This window comes from Schistocerca americana, chromosome X, assembly GCF_021461395.2.
Source record: "Schistocerca americana isolate TAMUIC-IGC-003095 chromosome X, iqSchAmer2.1, whole genome shotgun sequence".
NCBI lineage: Eukaryota > Metazoa > Arthropoda > Insecta > Orthoptera > Acrididae > Schistocerca > Schistocerca americana.
The window spans coordinates 592,150,098-592,174,525 of NC_060130.1; the positions used below are offsets into that span (position 1 = coordinate 592,150,098).

At 41.0% G+C, this 24,428-nt stretch overlaps 1 protein-coding gene and 1 pseudogene across 1 annotated transcript in view; both read right to left on the minus strand.

Annotated features, from left to right (window-relative positions):
* Nucleotides 1-4,693: 4,693 nt before the first annotated feature.
* LOC124556193 lies at nt 4,694-16,640 on the minus strand (annotated as a pseudogene).
* Nucleotides 16,641-18,202: 1,562 nt separating this feature from the next.
* LOC124555280 (ATP synthase mitochondrial F1 complex assembly factor 1) overlaps nt 18,203-24,428 on the minus strand; it is a 65,295-nt gene continuing 59,069 nt past the window's right edge. Inside the window, exon 7 of the mRNA XM_047129152.1 lies at nt 18,203-18,684. Within this exon, the coding sequence (XP_046985108.1) occupies nt 18,529-18,684 (156 nt within the window). The 3' untranslated portion in view covers nt 18,203-18,528. The remainder of the gene's footprint in view (nt 18,685-24,428) is intronic.

Consider the following 24,428-nt stretch of genomic DNA (forward strand, 5'->3'; position numbering starts at 1 on the left):
GAGGGCTATGCGTGAAGCGTTCAGTGAATTTGAAAGTATAATTCTATGTACCGACTTGACAGAAAATCCTAGGAAGTTCTGGTCTTACGTTAAATCAGTAAGTGGCTCGAAACAGCATATCCAGACACTACGGGATGATGATGGCATTGAAACAGAGGATGACATGCGTAAAGCTGAAATACTAAACGCCTTTTTCCAAAGCTGTTTCACAGAGGAAGACCGCACTGCAGTTCCTTCTCTAAATCCTCGCACAAACGAAAAAATGGCTGACATCGAAATAAGTGTCCAAGGAATAGAAAAGCAACTGGAATCACTCAATAGAGGAAAGTCCACTGAACCTGACGGGATACCAATTCGATTCTACACAGAGTACGCGAAAGAACTTGCCCCCCTTCTAACAGCCGTGTACCGCAAGTCTCTAGAGGAACGGACGGTTCCAAATGATTGGAAAAGAGCACAGATAGTCCCAGTCTTCAAGAAGGGTCGTCGAGCAGATGCGCAAAACTATAGACCTATATCTCTTACGTCGATCTCTTGTAGAATTTTAGAACATGTTTTTTGCTCGCGTATCATGTCATTTCTGGAAACCCAGGATCTACTATGTAGGAATCAACATGGATTCCGGAAACAGCGATCGTGTGAGACCCAACTCGCCTTATTTGTTCATGAGACCCAGAAAATATTAGATACAGGCTCCCAGGTAGATGCTATTTTTCTTGACTTCCGGAAGGCGTTCGATACAGTTCCGCACTGTCGCCTGATAAACAAAGTAAGAGCCTACGGAATATCAGACCAGCTGTGTGGCTGGATTGAAGAGTTTTTAGCAAACAGAACACAGCATGTTGTTATCAATGGAGAGACGTCTACAGACGTTAAAGTCACCTCTGGCGTGCCACAGGGGAGTGTTATGGGACCATTGCTTTTCACAATATATATAAATGACTTAGTAGATAGTGTCGGAAGTTCCATGCGGCTTTTCGCGGATGATGCTGTAGTATACAGAGAAGTTGCAGCATTAGAAAATTGTAGCGAAATGCAGGAAGATCTGCAGCGGATAGGCACTTGGTGCAGGGAGTGGCAACTGACCCTTAACATAGACAAATGTAATGTATTGCGAATACATAGAAAGAAGGATCCTTTATTGTATGATTATATGATAGCGGAACAAACACTGGTAGCAGTTACTTCTGTAAAATATCTGGGAGTATGCATGCGGAACGATTTGAAGTGGAATGATCATATAAAATTAATTGTTGGTAAGGCGGGTACCAGGTTGAGATTCATTGGGAGAGTGCTTAGAAAATGTATTCCATCGACAAAGGAGGTGGCTTACAAAACACTCGTTCGACCTATACTTGAGTATTGCTCATCAGTGTGGGATCCATACCAGATCGGTTTGACGGAGGAGATAGAGAAGATCCAAAGAAGAGCGGCGCGTTTCGTCACAGGGTTATTTGGTAACCGTGATAGCGTTACGGAGATGTTTAATAAACTCAAGTGGCAGACTCTGCAAGAGAGGCGCTCTGCATCGCAGTTTAGCTTGCTCACCAGGTTTCGAGAGGGTGCGTGTCTGGATGAGGTATCGAATATATTGCTTCCCCCTACTTATACCTCCCGAGGAGATCACGAATGTAAAATTAGAGAGATTAGAGCACGCATGGAGGCTTTCAGACAGTCGTTCTTCCCGCGAACCATACGCGACTGGAACAGGAAAGGGAGGTAATGACAGTGGCACGTAAAGTGCCCTCCGCCACACACCGTTGGGTGGCTTGCGGAGTATAAATGTAGATGTAGACCTCTTCGCTCCAGCACAGTCGTATCCTATTGGGCTCTTTCCTGTGTCATGCAATGTAACAGTTGTGGGATGTATTTATAGCTCACAAACATTCCACAGCTGGTGTGGTCTGCATGGTTGCCAAATTTCAGTTGCCCTACTAGGTTTTCTTAAGACATCACAGTGAAAGTAAATCATGCGTGCTAACTATAGGACTCAAGTGCACCCTTGCAAAAATCCAAGTTGACCACTAAGTTTAAAATCCAAGATTTCAACACAAGATGGTGAACCTTATGAATGCCATACATCATCACAAGCCAAAATGGTGATTCAAGACATCATCATCAGTGATGTTCAGAATCCATGATGGTGATCCATTGTGGCTCATCTGGGGATACAGGCACAGCCTTTTTTGCTTTACCAGTCCAAAATACACTCTATTACAAAAAAAAAGTGATGCTCCATGAAGGAATTATGCAAATGGGACAAAAATTGGTAGAAGTGATGTACATGCATTGACAAAATATTGCAATTTAAAAAAAATTGATAATTTATTCAAGGGAAAGAGCTTCACAAACTGAACAAGTCAATAATACACCTGTCCACCTTTGCCCCTTACACAAGCAGTTATTTGGCTGGCACTGATTGATAGAATTGTTGGACATCCTACTGAGTGATATTGTGCACAGTTATGTCCAATTGGTGCGTTAGCTCATCAAAATCCCAAGATGTTTGGAGGGCCCTGTTCACAACACTCCAAACATTCTCAATTAGGAAGAGATCCAGTGACCTTGCTGGCCAGAATAGAATTGTCCTCAGTGATGAGTCTCACTTCAAACTGAGCTCTGATGACCAGAAAAGACATGTCTGGAGATGCACCAGACAGTGAGGACCTACCAATTTGACTGTAACCTGTTATAGAGCCTGACAACCAGTAGTGATGATCTGTGGTGCCATTTCCTTTCATAGTAGCACCCTTACAACACAGCATTACGTTGATGATATTCTATGCCCTGGTTCGTTGCCCTTATTGGAAGCCATCCTGGGCTTACATTCCAGCAAGATATGTCCACCCACACATGGTGAGAGTTTCTACTGCTTGTCTTCATGCTTTCCACAACCTATCTTGGCCAACAACATGATCAGATCTCTCCCCAGTTGACAACATTTGGAGCATTACGGGCAGGATCCTCCAACTAGCTAGGGCTTTTGGCGATCTAACACATCAATTTACCAGAAATTGGCACAATATCCCTTAGGAGGGCAGCCAACAACTCTATCAATCAATGCCAAGACCACATTATTGACTTGCTCAGTTTGTGGAACTCTTTCTCTTGAATAAATCATCTGATTTTTTAAAAATTGTAATCATTTGTTTGTCAGTGAATGTACATCATGCCTACCAAGTTCTGTCACATTTGGGTAATTTCTCCATGGAGCATAGATTTTTTTTTGTGTATGTTAGATTGTAGTTGTTCCAGTTTGCATGGCACTGCCATCACCTACCCCCACCATTTGTCCATAGCATCCAGGCTTCTAGCCATCACGTGGATTCGACACTCATGTTGCGTACACCATAGTGAAAGGTTGATCATTACAAAGCAAGATCCACCACCTACAGACAGAGAAAACTGACTTGCACAGTCAGTTGCATCAACCCATTTCTCTCTCTCAATGTTTATTATTATTCATTGTATATGTGTACTTATTTTATGGTTTTCATTTAATCCTCCTTCATTACAACAGCCCCCTGATGTAGATGATGCAGTGCCTGATACCTCTGACCAGCAGCGTGTATCAAGTCAGTGCACCCACACAAACTCCTTGGTGCAGCTCCCATGACACTAGAGTGGAAATCAAGTCAGCACACAAAACTGTTTCCAGACGTTAAGTTTACACTATATCCAAGGTCTGCACCACACATCAGGCTACAGGTAATTCATTTTAGAAAGCTGCTGTTCACCCCTACTTATCAACGGACCGCTAACATGTTAATCTCAGTTTAGCATGTGACATAGATATTGAAGTTATAGTAGAAGTAGAGATCATCAGATGGGGTACAATAATGGAGTTCACTTTGTGTACTGCAATATTCATTTCCATGGACAGATTCAATCTATGGCAAGCATATGTTAAAGCACTCTTCAGTGATGTTGCCAAGTATGTGTTGGAACAAAAAGTTTGTGAGGAGGATGAGGAGTTAGATAAGTGTACAAGTGCATGCATGTGTGTTATATCTAAATCTGCTAGTATTACTCCTATGAACAGAAATTCCATACAAGTGAAGTTAACAGGTGGTGTACCTAAGCCTATTAATGCTCCAATTGATTTAAATGAAATACGAGTTTAATTAGAAGCACGTAAAAAACAGGTATTTGGAAAGTATTGCAGAGTAATAAATGAAACTTGTGTAAAAAAAAGGATGGCAGTGTTTTAATAGCAGTCATTTATTTTCCACAGTCAATTAAGCACAAAGGTGTATATTAACACTGTATGAAAGTTGTATCACAATAAACAATAACAAATAAGATTTTCACAAGTTTCAGTATGTTCTATTCCTCATACATAGTTCCCATGAGACTTAAAAAAATCAAGGAGGGAGGGAAAGAGAGGTGGACTTTCATTATCAGAAGAGAGAAAATGTGTGTTGAATGTGGCTGCTCAAAAATTACGGTGTCTGTGGGAGGCACTTTCCTGGATATAAGTTATGACCTTGATATAAAAGCAGTGACAGCTCATAGCTAAAATTTATGGAGGTACTGCTTCAGAAAATTTTTAGCATTATTTTAAAATCATGTAAAAGGAAACAAAAATTTAGAAAAAGGAATTTTTCTGGAATTTGACAACAATAAAGAACAAAATCAAATATTTTTAATTACTTTAACCTAAATTGTTACAGTTCAAGCTTGATCTACTCATTTAAAAATGAAATCCTATCTTCTTTTGTTAATTTACACAAAAGGTCAATAAATTTCTCTTTGAACTCTGGATGACAACTGAGTAAATTTGTCTCCACTGAAATAACTGCAAGTGCATTTGGTCTTTCCAAATCCTTAGTGCCTCTTAAAATTTTTTTTATTCTTTTCAATGTAAAAGCAGTGGTATGCCTGTGATATAGTGATAGGAAATGTCATGAGGATTTTTATTAGTTTTGTAATTTCGCTGAGAGCATCATCTGGATTTCTATTTTTTTCAATATAAATTTCTGCAGCTGAATTAATTTGCAATATTCACGAACATCACTCCTGTGACAGAATGTTTTTAGTTCCGTTTCAAGCTTTTCTTTGTCAGTCATGGAATATGCTTCACTGGTCAGCGCTATCTCTTCTGGAGGATGTTCATCCTTATACCCAGTGAAGCATTTCTTGTTGAACAATTTAGCAAATACAAAGTGTTTAGTAGAAGAATATCTGTCCATTACATCAACATCTATAAAGTCACATACTTCCTTAGCTTCCTTTGAAGGACTCTTAGAGTACTTTGAGCTTCTTAATTTTAAAATAGCAGTTTGAAATTTGTTAAATGTTCATCAATTTTAAACATACTATTTTCTGAAATTGCATTTAGTTGTAAACTACTTTTAATATGAAACATAATCTGAGGAAAAGCTCTAACCAAAACTTAAAATAATCATCAACCAGAAATTTTAAAGTTTCTGTTGCTTCTGCAATGGTTTGATCTGCATTTGATGTTGAATGAATTTCAGTAAGTTGGTTTTTTAAAAGGTTAAAAATTTTGTTGAACTTTGTTTATGGGTCATATGTCGAAGTACCACCTTGTAGGGGATGGATGTGGAATGCTGGCATCAATATGCTTCTTTAGAATGGACACATATTGTGATCTCAAGCAGGGTATTGGGATACAGTCAGATTATTACAGAAAAATATTCTTACATTCCATATAATACTTGTATTTCTCATTACTAAATTAAGTGGAGGTGCATAACAATGAATAATATGTCCATTAATATAAACTGCTTTTAGTTTTGCTTGAACTTCTGCTTTTCTCCCTTTCATGATATTTGCACCAGTAAATGTCTGAGGTGCCAGTTAAGTCCATTTACTTGATGGATTATGTCCTATTGTTCAAAATATGTTTCGGCATGCCATCTGCAGCTTGATTTTCTCGGAAAACATCCCCAACACACTCAGATATTTCTCCATTCAATACATAGCAAAAGAAAGAGGATCATTTCAATGTGATCTGAAAGATCTGTTGTGTCATCAGCCATGACAGCTACAGAGGATGCTTTTTTTAGTTTCCATTATTACCTCCTCATGGTATATTTGTTGCAGGCGATCAAGTATCTCATTCCGAATGGTCTTAGAAACATCTTTGAAGACTTCACTGGTTTCTAAGTGAGTCTTCAAATCTGAACATAACTAGACGCAAAATTCATTAATCCTCTAAATGTCTCTTAGATTTACTGGATCGCCTTTTTCCATCACATCCACATAACAGAGTTTCAAAGTTTCCACACAAGAAAATGCAATCTATTGTTTTGGACAGAATTTAATGGTTCTATTAACCTTCATATTATGCTCAATAACTAAAAATCTGTGTTTCTCCTTCATACTTAATCATTTTTAGAGGCAACTTTTATGAGTTAATTGTGTTGCACTGCTTTTGGATATTGATGTCTGGGGACAGACTTTCAAATCTTACAAATATACATACATAAAATCAAACATGGCCCATTCTTATCTAATGTTTTTATAATATTAATAATAATGACCATAAGAGTATTATTATTAACATTATTGTTATAGGTACAAATAACATTAAAGCTCATATACAGGGTGTTTCTGTAAGTGTGCAAAAATTTAACAGGACATAGAGAATATTCCACTGAACAATTTGAGGTAGGGAAGCTGGGTCAGCGAAATCAGCTTATTAAGATGATAAGAATAAAATTAGATTAAGGTGTACTTTTTTATTTACATTATTTACAGTTAACTGCAAATACCATCACTGACACACTGAAGGGACCATTTCTACTGTATCTTACAAAATGTGCTGAAACTGATGGCCATCAACCTCAATGCAAGCATGACAGCAGCGAACAAGATTATGAAGTACATTTACAAATATCCCTGGTGTATTTCAAATCACATCATGGGCAGCTACAATTCTGGCAACTAATTCCATCCGTATCCACTGGTGTCTCATATACAATTGACTTTAGAGATCCCCTTAAGAAATAATCAAGGGGACTCACATCAGGTGACCTCGCAGGCCCTGGAAAAGGATCTCCCCTTCCAATCCAGTGACCAGGAAATAGAGCATTGAGGTGGTTGAGAGTATTCACACTGGAGTGCGGCCGTGCACTGTCACATTGTATCCACATCATCCCACAAACAACTAAGGCTACATTCTCCAACAACTCAGGCAGAACTCTTTGCACAAACCTTAAGTAAAGGTGGCCATTCAGACGGCCAGGTAAAAGATATGGCCCACTGAGACTGTTGCCTACAATACCGGCCAAGATATTCATAGGAAAACATACTTGGTGGTGTGACTACCACAGCATTAAGAGTTTTTCTCATCCCACACATGGCTATTCCTGCTGTTTGAAATATCATTACCATCGAATGAGGCCTAGTCAATAAACAGTACGGTTTGGAGGAAATCTGGTCAATGAGTCCATTGTTGGAACAACCACTGACACAGTATGACCCTTGATGCAAAGTCAGTGATAAGCATTGCATGGACTTCTTGTGCATGATAAGTGCGTAGTTATTGTTCGTGGAGTACTCACCACACGCTAGTATCTGCAGTGCTCATTTAAAGTGCAACATCATGAGTATTTGTAAGGGAGCCTGATACAATTCATTCCAGTACCACCTCTGCAAAATCTGGTGTGCTAGTGGTCATCGCATTTTCAGGGACCTTTCCAAAGAACCAGTTTCTTACATTCATTGATCGAGAGAAATAAACACTCACTATGATGGATGATGCCTGTTAGGGTATCGTTCCCTGTATAGCCTTTCAGCAGCGAGAGCATTGCAACATGCTTCCCCATACATAAGGTGCATGTCAGTGAGTCCTGCAAAACTGTACTGATACTGATCCACTGTATTGTACTGTACATCTCTGAATAGCACTGAGTAATGAATGGGTCTGCCATTGATTCATAGCATGTTCTGTCATGGGACAATGTAAATACAGCACAGCCACGTTACGCGTAAGTAAAGTAAACAAAGCCTGTATCACGACTTCCTAGTAATCAGGCTCATCCTCCTTGTTTCCTTGCAGGAAATAAAGAATGTACATGCAAATAAACAGTACAGTATGTGTTAACTTGTACGCATATTAATTGTATGTAATCTGGAAAAGAGTAATGCTAGACAAGGTAGTAGACAAGTTTACTTCAGTTTCTCCATAAGCTGGCTTCTCTGACCCCAGATTCCCTACCTCAAATTGTTCAGTGGAGCATTCTCTCTGTTCTGTTACATTTTTTTGCAGCTCTCATAGAAACACCATGTACATGCTCACAGGCATAAAAATCTATGGAACCTGCTGTCCGGCCCAAGTCCAACATACAAGAGTGCATAACAAATCCACCAGTGAGTCAAATACATTGCAGTCATTTTTACAAGTTTTGGAAAGAATGACTTAGTGTCAGTTACTTCATGGTCTGGCATCACGAGCTGCAGCCCCAGCAAGCTCAGGATTTAACATCAAGTCTTATTCTTGGCTGAGCTGTTAGACTATTAAGTGTTGAATGACCTCTTTTCTTAACCATAACTTTCACATGGAGAGACAGCTGTGAAAACATATGCTGCTGACGTCTACTTATAGTCACAGAACTTATTAAACGGGGATGCAAAACAATGGTGAAAACTTCCTGTAAAATAAAATAACAAAAAAAAAAAATCACCAAATAGAATAGTTGGAAGCAGAATAATAATCATATTGAAGAATACAGTACAAGGCTTTTAAAAAAACACTCGAAGAGTAAAACAAAAACTACATACCTTATGCAGTCAGTACACTACTGTTGTCACCACAGAATACCAAATTGTAGGAAGTGCAAGATCCATGTTACAATACAGAAATGGAGAATGAAAATATCACTCCTAGCGGCCTGGCAGTAAACTCAGAATTCGAAAAATATAGCACAAAAATGCAAAATACGAGTATGAGATAACATTTTTCATTTATACTTTATGCATGGGACTGGTTCACAACCATGTGGAATTTTATAAATGACATCGTGGTCTCTTTTTGAGCCAAATTCTTCAGAGAGAAAAGAGTGTAACGGCGTGGGACTTGGCAAGAATGCTTGACACTGTAAAAAGGGTCACTTTTATCATTATGCTGAGATAGCATTGCATCACAGCACCCATCGTGCCAGTCAGTGCCCAGATAGTTACCAAAACCTGGAACACTTTGGCATCCAGTGTACATGACATCTGCAGCACTGACACCACAAAAAACTAGCTTTGGCATGTGTAAATACAGGTCGCTGCCAGGCAGATCATCAAATCAGCGAGTCATGGAGTTGGTGTCCATCACAAAATCAGTCTCCAATATGAGGTCACTCAGCCATAGGGTCCAGCTGTCACCAGACATGCTGAGGGTCAAGCTGAGATGCTCCTAGCCACTGAGCTATTGGGTCATCCACCAGTGTCCGTAACCACCAGCCAGTCCCTTGACCTGTTTACTCTCCAAATGTGTAGACATATCACCTGCCTCAGCTGGGCAGATTCGGCCACCTAGCAGTGTAACAACTCCAGACCACCAATCACAACATTGCTGAGAAACACCAACCATGCAAGGTCATGGCACTGCTGGGTTATGCTGAGCATAGCAATTATTCATGTCTTCAAGACAACACTTCCTGCTGAAGTCCACAAGATCAATGACTGACAATGCTCATGGAACAATGAATGCTACACTCCTGGAAATTGAAATAAGAACACCGTGAATTCATTGTCCCAGGAAGGGGAAACTTTATTGACAGATTCCTGGGGTCAGATACATCACATGATCACAATGACAGACCCACAGGCACATAGACACAGGCAACAGAGCATGCACAATGTCGGCACTAGTACAGTGTATATCCACCTTTCGCAGCAATGCAGGCTGCTATTCTCCCATGGAGACGATCGTAGAGATGCTGGATGTAGTCCTGTGGAACGGCTTGCCATGCCATTTCCACCTGGCGCCTCAGTTGGACCAGCGTTCGTGCTGGACGTGCAGACCGCGTGAGATGACGCTTCATCCAGTCCCAAACATGCTCAATGGGGGACAGATCCGGAGATCTTGCTGGCCAGGGTAGTTGACTTACACCTTCTAGAGCACGTTGGGTGGCACGGGATACATGCGGACGTGCATTGTCCTGTTGGAACAGCAAGTTCCCTTGCCGGTCTAGGAATGGTAGAACGATGGGTTCGATGACGGTTTGGACGTACCGTGCACTATTCAGTGTCCCCTCGACGATCACCAGTGGTGTACGGCCAGTGTAGGAGATCGCTCCCCACACCATGATGCCGGGTGTTGGCCCTGTGTGCCTCGGTCGTATGCAGTCCTGATTGTGGCGCTCACCTGCACGGAGCCAAACACGCATACGACCATCATTGGCACCAAGGCAGAAGCGACTCTCATCGCTGAAGACGACACGTCTCCATTCGTCCCTCCATTCACGCCTGTCGCGACACCACTGGAGGCGGGCTGCACGATGTTGGGGCGTGAGCGGAAGACGGCCTAACGGTGTGCGGGACCGTAGCCCAGCTTCATGGAGACGGTTGCGAATGGTCCTCGCCGATACCCCAGGAGCAACAGTGTCCCTAATTTGCTGGGAAGTGGCGGTGCGGTCCCCTACGGCACTGCGTAGGATCCTACGGTCTTGGCGTGCATCCGTGCGTCGCTGCGGTCCGGTCCCAGGTCGACGGGCATGTGCACCTTCCGCCGACCACTGGCGACAACATCGATGTACTGTGGAGACCTCACGCCCCACGTGTTGAGCAATTCGGCGGTACATCCACCCGGCCTCCCGCATGCCCACTATACGCCCTCGCTCAAAGTTCGTCAACTGCACATACGGTTCACGTCCACGCTGTCACGGCATGCTACCAGTGTTAAAGACTGCGATGGAGCTCCGTATGCCACGGCAAACTGGCTGACACTGACGGCGGCGGTGCACAAATGCTGCGCAGCTAGCGCCATTCGACGGCCAACACCGCGGTTCCTGGTGTGTCCGCTGTGCCGTGCGTGTGATCATTGCTTGTACAGCCCTCTCGCAGTGTCCGGAGCAAGTATGGTGGGTCTGACACACCGGTGTCAATGTGTTCTTTTTTCCATTCCCAGGAGTGTATATACTGATACTTGGCTGTGCCACATGACAATTGCACACACCTGTACCTACTGTAAGCTTGTTGGAGCAATAAAACATTTTCATGAATGTCGTGTATCTTGCTGAGCCACCTTACTCCTCCAATGGACTCCTGCAGCCCTCGCTAACCCTTTGAACCCTCACTGCCCAAGTGTGAGAGCTGAATGCCATCCTGCTACATCTCAAACAAGCTTGATAGGCTTGGGCAAAAAATTTGTCATCCTCAAGAGACATCATGCTAATACCATGTAAAACTCTTAAGTCACTGAGAACGTTGAAATAAACATACTGGTTCACAGTTGCAGTAACATGAATGAGTGGTCCCAAGTCATGGTACAAAACCACCACCAAAAGATCACAGAATCACCTCCAGTCTGATCTGCACCCTCTCCACACTGTAGTTCAAATGCCCATTGGGTGGTCAGTGCACATGGTGCCCAGGGGAATGGGGGTGGGGGGGGGGGGGGGGGGAAGAGAGAGAGAGAGAGAGAGAGAGAGAGGCAAAACAAAAACTCATTAGATCACACTATACCTCTAGTCAGACTGTGAGCAACGGCTGGCTGTGTGGAATTTGACTTCAAATGTCTATTGCATGCACAGCGCTCCCTCAAAAACTGGTAAGTTTGAAACCAGTTGCCATTGAGGAGGCATAACACTAGCCTCCAGTTCTGACAGTAACACCTTCCTATGACCACTGTTCTTACACCAAGTTACATGGCTACAAGTGTTCCTATTAAACATACTGGACGGTCCATACTGAGATATTAAGAAATCAGGCAACCCTATTCACAGCGTGATCATGGGCACATCGAAACATGATATCGTATTTCTACCATTCTGTCATGCCTCCATGTTAACCCACAGTATTGTACGACTCCAAACAACCGATAGGCGCACAGACAGTTCACTGCCATGACTTTGGCCAAAGGTGCAAAATCACAGGTTAGCCTGATACCAGTTATTCACCATCTACAGCACTCCAAAGCAACAAAAATGCTCTTCTAAAGGTGGTGATTAATATCTTCCTTTAACCTTAATATATTCTTTACTGGTTTTAAGTACAATAAAATAACGATTTACGGAACTTTGTGACAATAGGTTCACCTACCTGTTTCCTCCACACTTGCCACTGATTTTGTTAATTCTTTGTGTTAGCAGTTCTTTATTCGACAGGTAAAATCTCAGTTTCCTGTGTAACATTCACCAATTTTTGGATTGCTTTGTGAAAGGATGATTAGCTTTCCTTTATCATCTGCCACTTTATTTAACACGTTGATTGCTAGCAGACACAGCAGAGGTTCACACCTAACACTGTGCCCACTGATGGTCACAGACTCCACTTCGCCTTGTACAGTAGACATACATACATACATAAATTAATCCTTGTTCCATAGATCATGAATATGACATTTCGTAATGATGTGGAATGTGTCACTTTAACATAAGTTTTCTTTACACAAAATTAATTAATTAATTAATTCTTGTTTTTAGTTACTACTTCATATCTAAGAATTCATCTATTGAGTAGAAGGAGTTGTCATTCAGAAATTCTTTGAATTTGCTTCTAAATATTGGTTGGCTATCTGTCAGACTTAATACTACACTCCTGGAAATGGAAAAAAGAACACATTGACACCGGTGTGTCAGACCCACCATACTTGCTCCGGACACTGCGAGAGGGCTGTACAAGCAATGATCACACGCACGGCACAGCGGACACACCAGGAACCGCGGTGTTGGCCGTCGAATGGCGCTAGCTGCGCAGCATTTGTGCACCGCCGCCGTCAGTGTCAGCCAGTTTGCCGTGGCATACGGAGCTCCATCGCAGTCTTTAACACTGGTAGCATGCCGCGACAGCGTGGACGTGAACCGTATGTGCAGTTGACGGACTTTGAGCGAGGGCGTATAGTGGGCATGTGGGAGGCCGGGTGGACGTACCGCCGAATTGCTCAACACGTGGGGCGTGAGGTCTCCACAGTACATCGATGTTGTCGCCAGTGGTCGGCGGAAGGTGCACATGCCCGTCGACCTGGGACCGGACCACAGCGACGCACGGATGCACGCCAAGACCGTAGGATCCTACGCAGTGCCGTAGGGGACCGCACCGCCACTTCCCAGCAAATTAGGGACACTGTTGCTCCTGGGGTATCGGCGAGGACCATTCACAACCGTCTCCATGAAGCTGGGCTACGGTCCCGCAAACCGTTAGGCCGTCTTCCGCTCACGCCCCAACATCGTGCAGCCCGCCTCCAGTGGTGTCGCGACAGGCGTGAATGGAGGGACGAATGGAGACGTGTCGTCTTCAGCGATGAGAGTCGCTTCTGCCTTGGTGCCAATGATGGTCGTATGCGTGTTTGGCGCCGTGCAGGTGAGCGCCACAATCAGGACTGCATACGACCGAGGCACACAGGGCCAACACCCGGCATCATGGTGTGGGGAGCGATCTCCTACACTGGCCGTACACCACTGGTGATCGTCGAGGCGACACTGAATAGTGCACGGTACATCCAAACCGTCATCGAACCCATCGTTCTACCATTCCTAGACCGGCAAGGGAACTTGCTGTTCCAACAGGACAATGCACGTCCGCATGTATCCCGTGCCACCCAACGTGCTCTAGAAGGTGTAAGTCAACTACCCTGGCCAGCAAGATCTCCGGATCTGTTCCCCATTGACCATGTTTGGGACTGGATGAAGCGTCGTCTCACGCGGTCTGCACGTCCAGCACGAACGCTGGTCCAACTGAGGCGCCAGGTGGAAATGGCATGGCAAGCCGTTCCACAGGACTACATCCAGCATCTCTACGATCGTCTCCATGGGAGAATAGCAGCCTGCATTGCTGCGAAAGGTGGATATACACTGTACTAGTGCCGACATTGTGCATGCTCTGTTGCCTGTGTCTATGTGCCTGTGGTTCTGTCAGTGTGATCATGTGATGTATCTGACCCCAGGAATGTGTCAATAAAGTTTCCCCTTCCTGGGACAATGAATTCACGGTGTTCTTATTTCAATTTCCAGGAGTGTATTTGGCAAATGACCAAAGATTTTTGTGGCAGCATAATTCACCGCTTTCTGTGACAAAGTGAGATTTAATCCAGAATAGGGAATATCCTTTCTTCTAGTGTTGTAGCTATCCACTTTACTGTTATTTTTGAATTGGGATGGGTTATTAATGACAAATTTCATAAGTGAATATATGTGTTGCGAAGGTACTGTGAATATACAGAGTTCCTTAAATAAATATCTTCAAGGTGAGCTCGGGTGGGCTCCAGCTATTATTCTGATTACACGCTTTTGTGCAATGAATACTTTCTCTCTTAATGATGAATTGCCCCAAAATATGATGCCATGTGAAAGCAGTGAATGAAAATAGGCATAGCAGGCTAATTTACTGGTATGTTTATCACAAAAATTTGGAATAACCCTAGTAGAATAAGTAGCTGAACCTAACCATTTCAGCGGATCATTGGTGTGTTTCTTCCAATTCAATTTCTCATCCATGCACACACCCAGGAATTTTGAGTATTCTACCTTAGCAACAGACTTCCGTCCATAGTCTATATTTATCAATGGTGTTATGCCATTTACTGTACAGAATTGTATAAACTGTGTTTTCTCAAAATTTAGTCAGAGTCCATTTGCAGAGAACCACTTAATAATTTTATGAAAGACATTATTTGCAATTTCCTCAGCTGATTCTTGCTTCTTGGGTGTAATTACTATACTTGTATCAGCAGCAAAAAGAACCAACTTTGTATCTTCATGAATATAGAGTGACAAGTCATTAATATATGTTAAGAACAATAAGGGACCCAAGACTGAACCCTGTGGGACACCATTCTTGATACCTCCCCCCCAGTTAGAGGACTCTGCTGCTTTTTTGTAGACTGTCTGTACTGTTAATTTCAACCTGCTGCATTTTTCCAGTTAAGTATGAATTAAACCATTTGTGCACTGTCCCACTCATACCACAATACTTAAGCTTATCTAGAAGAATTTTATGATTCACACAATCAGAAGTCTTTGAGATATCACAAAATATCCCAATGGGTGATGTTCAGTAATTCCTTGCATTTAATATTTGATCAGTGGAAGCATATATACTGCAGTACTCTGCATTCATCTGTATTTCTTGAGTTGATGCCAGTGTATATCAGGTACAATATCTTGATCACCATTTTGAACTTTGTTTTTTGCAACTTTATACAATAAACAAAGGTATACTGTACTAAACAGAGTGACGTGTGTTCACCAGTGGGCACACAGCATCACCTGCTGTGTCCGCTGGGAGCCTCACAGCAGTCAATGTGTTAAACTATACCAAGTGCCTTCTTCTTCTTCTTCTTCTTCTTCTTCTCTTCCTCCTCCTCAACATTCACACGTCATCACTTACCTCCTGTTCTGTTAAGTGTTAGTTGTGATCCTCAGTCTTTGCCATTGTCTCTTGCAAAAGTAGGAAATTCAGTAGTACAGAAAAAGTTTTGTTCACTGGACAAGAATGTCAACAAATTTTAATTTTTGTATGTGGTGTAAAGGCTTTCATTGTGACACCTTATGGAGCACCTAACAGCTTTCTTACGACCTTACTTTTCTTTCCACCTTCTAGTCACAAGGCTTTTGCAAAGCTATTAATTCCTCTTCTCTCTTCTAAGAATTCAAATGGTTAATCTGATACATTATCGGAGGTAACTCTTGTCTCCATTTTCAGTCTTCAAACCACAATACTTTAGACCATATTCTCCACTTCCTTTTTGACAAACTTCATCACATCATTTTCTTTTATTTGATCTTTTTTCTCTACTTGTCCTTTCTATCAATTCCATTACCACCAATGACTGAACTAGCTCCTAATTAGAATATAAGTTTATCTTGTCACTGGATCATTGAACATGTTTGTGTAAATATAAGGCTTGTGAATTTTGTCTTAAGTTCATTCTTAAATTCATTTCAGGAATCAACAGAAAATGGCATGAGCTATATTCTGGTCTCCTGTATATTTTGATACCAATTTGAAACACTCATGCTATAAGTCAACCATAATATAATTACTCTGGTTCATACTTTTTCTGTCTGGAGGGCAATTCTTTACTTGCTTATAATTTTAGAATATTATAAATAATTTATTAAATTCCATCAAGAAACATGAAAATCTTTCCTTGCAGTCAACAACATGAAGATAGGTTACACACATAACATATAATTCATGAGCCCTCTTTGAGGCAATGTAACTTAAGACAAACATGAAAGACCACCACAGTGAGAGGAGGAATTTTCATTTTAAATAAGTTAAGATATCTGGCACATTTCTGGAAGACATGGCTGGAAAAAGTAGCAGTCATGCTTCCTTTGTCAAATCCCCTAACCTGATGAGCCCCATTTAACTGTGACATCAGTGGTTCTTTTTTTCACCATTGGGATAGTTAATAACAGTACCACAGGAGAAAGTGGTTCACCATTAGTGAAGGGCACATCCAATGGGAATACCTCTGATGGAGGCAGAAGATAGCTAATTGATGATGCAGTCATAATGGCACTAACAGGTTAATCTGGTATCTACATCTACATACGTACTCTGAAAGCCACTGTATGGTGCATGGCAGGAGGTACCTTGTACCACTACTAGTCATTTCCCATTCTGTTCCACTCATATAAAGAGCGGGGGAAAAAATGACTATCTACATGCATCCATACGAGCCCTGATTTCTCTTACCTTATCCTCGTAATATATATGCGAAATGAACGTTGCCGACAGTAGAATTTCTCTGCAGTCAACTTCAAATGCTAGTTCCCTAAATTTTCTCAATAGCGTATTGCAAAAAGAATGTCATTGTCTTCCCTCCGTGGATTCCCATTTGAATTCACGAAGCATCTCCACAATACTCGGGTGTTGATCGAAGTTACTGGAAACAAAAATCTGGCAGCCTATCTGTGAATTGCTTTGTTGGCTTCCTTTATTCCAAAGTGGTGGGGATACTAAACACTCTAGCAGTACTCAATAATGTGTCACACTTTTTTCAGATGAACCACACTTTCCTAAAATTCTCCCAATAAACTGAAGTCAATCATTTGTCTTCCTTGCTACAGTCCTTATATGCTCATTCCATTTCACATCACTTTGCACTATTGTGGCTAGTTATTTAAAAATGTGATTGTGTCAAGCAGCACACTACTAATGCTACACTCAAACATTACGGGATTGGTTTTCCTACTCATTCTTGTATCTGGCTCCACGGAAGGTGGATGCTTGCCAAAGGTAATGAGCCTAGATGACCATTAGAGGGCACAGTCTCATCGCAGCACTGCACTTGCAGCATGAACGCGCCCCACTCATCTCCCCACGTGAATACGCTGGCCCATAGTGTTCATCGTAGCTCATATAAACATGGCTGCCCAGCGAACAGCCAGTCAGTTCTATGGTCATGTCTGATATGCTAGTATCCACAGAAAAGAAGATATAGTAATTAACTGAATTACTGTTCTAGCAATGGCTATTTATACATAAAATGTATTATTCAAACAGGAAAGAAACTTCAGCATTGGAATCCACTTCAAAATAACATGGCTAAATAATAGGATTTCCCTTTCATACTGGAGTATATAAACACATTTAACAAGCGACTGCTTCATTTGAAGCAGCAAACATAATATGCAAATCATATACATAAGTGACATGAACGAACATGTAAGTTTCAGTGAAACGTGAAAACGAGGAAACCAAACACAAGCATTACTTTTAGAATTTTTTTCTGTACACTTTCCATCAAAAATATTCAAATGGAGTAATGATGCTTCATCACCTTAGTCATGTAAAAATATGCAATTGATTGCAGTATAAAAATTCCTGTTTTACACAGTCTTCGAATGAATCAACATTAACAGTGTTTTACAGTATCAAGTAACTCATTTAGTGAAAAGTGTCCTGAAGACTTTATTTATGACAAATCTAATCCAGTTTCATGCAATACTTAGGACACCATATCAAAGTGAAAGCAGGAAAATCTGAACAGTTTCATCACACCAATAATTGGGAAGCAGTAAAATTTTCCTACCTAAAGAATTAGAACTGTGACACTAAATGAAATAGTAAGAAGTATTTTGTGGCCTATATTGTACTGCCAGTTTTCAACTCGCATAGTATTATTTCTTTTTCAAGTTGGCAAAAAAGATGTGACATTTAATTCCATGAGATCCTGACATTCACAACCAGTGGTAACATTAAATTTCAGCCATGGTGATGCAGTAGACCTCCTGCCATTTCCACTGCACCATCACAAAGCACAATATACATTGCATATGATTCTCATCTCAATTAGCAGTGTATTTAAAGTAGAAACTTTAATTTATTTGTCAAAAATAGGAAAACAATTTCTAAGTGAAACTATCACAGCACTGTTGAATATGTTTTCCTCCATATCTATAGACTAAGACATTCTAATTCTGCAATAAGATCCATGTGTCTGAAGTCATCTGGTCTTGAAGTAAATCTCTCCAATAGATTTAGCCGTTTCTCATTGTCCTGGCCATAATACATCTGTAGCTGATTTGCCAGACATTGGGATTCCTTTCCATTCTGAAAACAAAACTATCGTTATGGTCTTTATAAATTGCACAAAAAAATTTATTATTCTCACATTCACTAGATTAAACACAGCACCCCAGTATGTAAAAAAAATAATAATAATAATAATAATAATAATAATGTTCAAATCACAATCCAACAACAGGCACACATACAAAAAGAGCAAAACAATGGATAAAGTAAAGACAACACTCCAACATGTCGAGCAGTAAGACTCAATGACTAGCAAACACGCTGAACAGCAGCGTCCATAGGAAGGCGACGTACAGCTTGTTCAACACCACTTACGAAATTTATAAGAGGTAATGCACTTGGTGTAGGTGTAAAATTACGACGAAATTTTTCACGGAGAAGATTTTACGTGATGTGACACTGTCAGTTTTGGGCAAAGGTCTAAAGTTTGCACCTACACCAAGTGCAGTCAGTACCTCTTATATGTTTTGTAAGTGGTGTTGAACAAGCTGTACATCGCCTTCCTATGGATGCTGATGAAGAAATAAGAAGGGAAACTGGTCGGGTTCTCCTGAAAGCTCCTCCCCAGCGCAGTAATATAACCGTTAAAGAAAGGGCTACCGTTTTGTTACCTTGTAGGTTGTATTTGGAGAAGATGTATAGTCTACTTAGTGATATTACGTACAGGAAGACTGATCAAGACCCAACAGCACCTGTGCAATGGGAGACGTGCGCACTTTTGAACTCTTCCTCGTTAGCTCCAGAGACCACACGGCAGCATACCACCGAGACTGTATGGTATTCCTAAAGACATAAAGAAGGTCTTCCTTTACGGCCCATAGTGAGTAATATTGACGCACCCACACATGATTTAGCCAAACATCTGGCTTCTTTGCTGAGACCATTGGTTGGCAAATGTTCACACCATATACGGAACTCTGCTGATTTTATCAACAGACTGGGGGCTCTGCACTTAAGTAGCTCGGATCTTCTAGTGAGTTTTGATGTAGTTTCCCTTTTCACAAAAGTACCTCTTGCGAATTCCTTGACGCTAATTCGTCAACAGTTTGAATTGGATACCACTGCTTTGTTTCGAGACGCTCTTTCCTGCCTAAGGAACCTATTTTATGTTTAACCAGGAATATTTTGAACCATCTGACAGTGTCGCCACGGGCAGCCCTCTGTCTCCTCTGGTGACTAACTTTTTTACGAAGGATTTTGAGGAAAGAGCACTTGAATCAGCAGTTTGTAAACCAACTGTTTTTTGGAGATACGTCAATGATACTTTCATAGCGTGGCCTCACAGAGAAGAAAAGTTAATGGAGTTTTTTCATCATCTTAACTCCATCCATGAGAATATTCGATTTACTATCGAACTAGAGACAGATGGTTGCCTTCCTTTCCTGGATGTTTTGGTTAAATGGAAGAGTGACGGCTCAGTGGGACATTCTGTTTATCCTAAGCCCACTCACAGTGATTTGTACTTGCATTCTTCAAGCTGCCATCACCCATCCCAAACCCTTGTGCACAGGGCACATACGGTGTCGGATTCAAATAATTTGACTAAGGAACTTGCACTTTTAAGGACGGTGTTCAGAGACAATGGATACTCAATCTGGCAAATTAACAGGGCTTTCTCAACTAAAGCCAGGAACAGGGAAGTGGATAAAGAGGAGAACGCACCAAACAAGTCCCTAGCTTTTCTCCCCTTCATTGGAAATATCTCCTTCAAAATTGCGAGTATTCTTAATCATTTTCATGTGAAAGTGGTTTTTCGTCCACCTTCTAAGATTTTGGATCTGCTGGGATTGGTGAAGGATGATTTGTTACTGTGGAAGGCGGGAATTTATAAAATACCGTGTAAATGTGGTATGGGCTATATAGGGCAGACAACACATACAGTGGAAGAGCGTCGTACAGAACATCAATGTTGCACTCGCCTACTCCAACCCATTAAGTCTGCAGTTGCAGAACATTGTATTTCCAACAGACATTCATTCAATGGAGTATGACAAAACATCGATTTTGGCCACAGCAACAACCTTTTGGGACTCCATTATCAAAGAATCCGTTGAAATACGCATTGCGGACAATCTAATGAACCGTGACAGTGGTTACCAACTGAATAACGCGTGGATTCCCATCATCTCTGAAATTTGCTCGAGACGAAGATGTCAGAAGACTTCAATAGCTGCGGCCAATGACAATACTGATGGCAGCTGAGTTTTGCAGTTCCACCAGCGAGGGTGCTGTCGCCCGGCAGTGTGGTCCTTCTGTCTCCGCGACTTCAACACATGTGCGGCAGTACCATCAGCGCACCATATAAGATGGAGCGGAGAACGTCTTTGTCAGTCCTCGTTCAGCTCACCTGAAGATGGCTGGCAGTTGTCCCGCCGAAATATCGTGGAATTAAGTTTACGATAAATGGCTGCAATCCCAAAATCTCTTTGAACAGTTGATTTGCTGGGAAATTTTTAAATTTTACATGTGATATATTAAACTTAATACAGATGGACAAAAAGTTATTAAATACAGTGTATGCTACTCATCATTTACTTCTCATGTGGTGTTTGTTTATAAGAAGATGAACACAAATTACCAAATACACGACACAAATACACACAAACATCTGGCTGGCACCTGTACATAACAGCAGAGGCAACCATATCCCCAAAGTCCTACATGAGATTCAATTGCTTCCTAAATTGCTGAGCTCATCCCAAAAGTACCTATGCCTCCTATCTCTCCCACTTTCCAATATTTGTAAGTGCAACCAACCAAGCCATTCCATCATGGCTGATTTCTATGCCCCCAATGAAAGGATCTCTTCCCATATGGGCCAACAGCAAGTCATTGCCTGCAGCCTATCCTCTTACATGATCATCATCTTCAACTGTTGTTACAGTCACTGTGCCTTTATCACCGTGTCTTAAGAGAGTTGGAAGCTTGTACTAGCTCACCTCACTGGCATCAAATGGCATAAATTAGCATGTCAGTGAGTTCAAATGAGGTACTGGGTAATGAGTTTGATAGTGTGTGATATGGCAGTGATGCATGTGCGGAACCAATGGATAGAAAAGGGTCTCACAAACTGACAAAGGAATGACATGAAGGTTATGAACTGTGTACCAAAGCGATCATTCCTTCCACTCCAAGCAAGTGTACACTCCAAAGCAAATGGATGAAGCATCTAACACAAATCACCATTGTAGGACCACTGTCATCAATGATTAAATGTATTTTGTTTTGGTCAGTAACCCAGAAATCTGTGATAGTATTAATCTCCAATGCTAAATTTTCTCCTGTGTGAGAACCTACAAAAGGCTTCATAATAATAACAACTTAGCGCTCCAGCTGGAATTCAGTAGGAAACCAATGAGCTGTAAATCTCAGGACACTGGCACTATTTTGAAAACAGATGCATGCATCAGAAGTTACAGAAATCAAGAGACCACTTGAAACATTCCTTTTGATTTTTTCAGAAATTCTGTCATAGATGCCAAGAACAATTTTTTGGCATTTTATAGTTTGGTAAAGTTTATTCAAAGAGTGTCATAAATCCAGTCCTTTCTACAATAGATAATGACTCACTGTCTAGTGCAATAATTGCTGCTGTTAAACAATGATATTTTTGGCTTTTGTGTCATTTATATCCCAAAACAATTCTGACAGTCTATTGCTTTTCTGGTGATACTGAAGGTGGCTAAAGACGGTGTAGGCACAGCAGCACCTGTGCCTGTATTAATTGCTTGGACTGGAGGTGGTGTAGGCACAACAGCACCTGTGCCTGTATTAATTGCTTGGAATTTATCTGGATGTTTCATTTTCAAATGATTTTTCATAGCTGAAGTACCTGTAGACAACAAATATTATACTGTGTTTCAGGTATGTTAGATATTTTCTATCAGTTTCAATGGTTTTCTATAAGTTTCACAAAAACATTCATGTAACCCAAACAAGTATAATTAAAATGAGTATTCAATAAATAAGCACCTACTTGAGGAAGTGACAATTACTATCTTTGCAATGACATTTTGTTGATCGATTGAATAAAACAATTTAAAATGAAACTCTTAAAGACAAGTCAAAACAGTTATTTTTCCTTCTGCACCATGAGAAATTTGAACTCGGCACAACAAACAAACATCAAACTTGTTACTGTCACACTTTACATACAAATATTCCCAGACAGGCGATATTTTGTTTACTGTTGACAGTTTTCATAATTTGTCATACAACTAACAAATTATTTTCAGTAGTAACCTCAAATAACAAGTGAAAGTGATCACAATTTGCAACAAATTAAACAGTCAAGTCAACCAATCAGTTAGTCAATCTACATGTCATTTGCTCATTTCACTCATACCAACAACGCCCAAACTTAAGTGAATCTGCCTGCTCATCCACACCTGCCCTCTGCAAGTTTGTCCAGACCTACAAATTAAGACTGCTCCATGGCAATGTTCAGTTGAATACCTGGGTTATAGGATGGAGACATCCAATATGTGGCTAAACAACAATCAGTTTCATTTCCAATATATGGTTCAAATGGCTCTGAGCACTATGGGACTCAACTGCTGAGGTCATTAGTCCCCTAGAACTTAGAACTAGTTAAACCTAACTAACCTAAGGACATCACAAACATCCATGCCCGAGGCAGGATTCGAACCTGCGACCGTAGCGGTCTTGCGGTTCCAGACTGCAGCGCCTTTCCAATATATTTACTGTTTAGGTTGAGGATAATATTTTCACATGTATAGCATTTTATGGCAGTTACAGACACCAAAAATTGTAAATCTTAATCAATAATATTAATAAAAGAAGGGAGACTACATGAGTCTAGGGGCACCAGCCAAAAGAGAGGAAAATTCGACTGAGTTGATCCTCCTATGTTTATGAACGACTGACAACTTGAGAGTTTTTTTTTGTAACAACAAGACAATTTAAACAATTCATTGTGCAATAAATATATGCGTAACGTAAGTGTTTGGTGCTGTTGGAATCAACACTCAAATGCAAATTTTAATAGGTTTAGTTTCTCTATACACTTAAGTAGTTGTAGGAGTTGTGACACAGTGGGCAGCAAGCTGGCCCTGCATGGACTTAGAATTTTGTCAAGTCAGTCCATGAACTCACAAACAGAACACAGATAATTGTTGTCAAACTTTATTTCTTTGTGAGATAGTGCCTGGAACTTAAGCAAATGAGCTTTGACATTATTTCTTAAGCTCTATGCTTCCATGGGAATGAACTTAGTGAAATATAATTTGCTCCACTACTGAAGAACTATAGCTGCACATATAGACTTAGGTGTTAAATAAACTGAGCATTGATTGAACTTCAATAAAGCAAATGTCACACACTGTTATTTAATGACAACTTATATACATTTATTTCAGCTTGAAAACTGATTAGTTACTAAAACATATTAATTCGGTGTTGTTGACTCTGTACCAACCACAAACAATATTCCAGGATGGAGTGTCATGCCCGACCCTCTTTTGATCATTCTTTATAGACCATCGGTTTAAAGAACACAAAGAATTTAAATTTGGATGGCCACATAGAGAGGTGAACCTTGTTGCTCCTGAATGTGAACATCTTAACCACTGCACCAACTCAGTCTGTGACAAAGAATGGGGAATGGCAGCATACAGTCCCTGATGATCACAATTTCTCCATCATTGCTGGACTAAATTCCAAATCCCATAACAGTTTCTTCAGGTATAAGGGCATAACATGAAGTTAGTATCACTCTGTCTGTCAGATGGGGATTTCAGGCT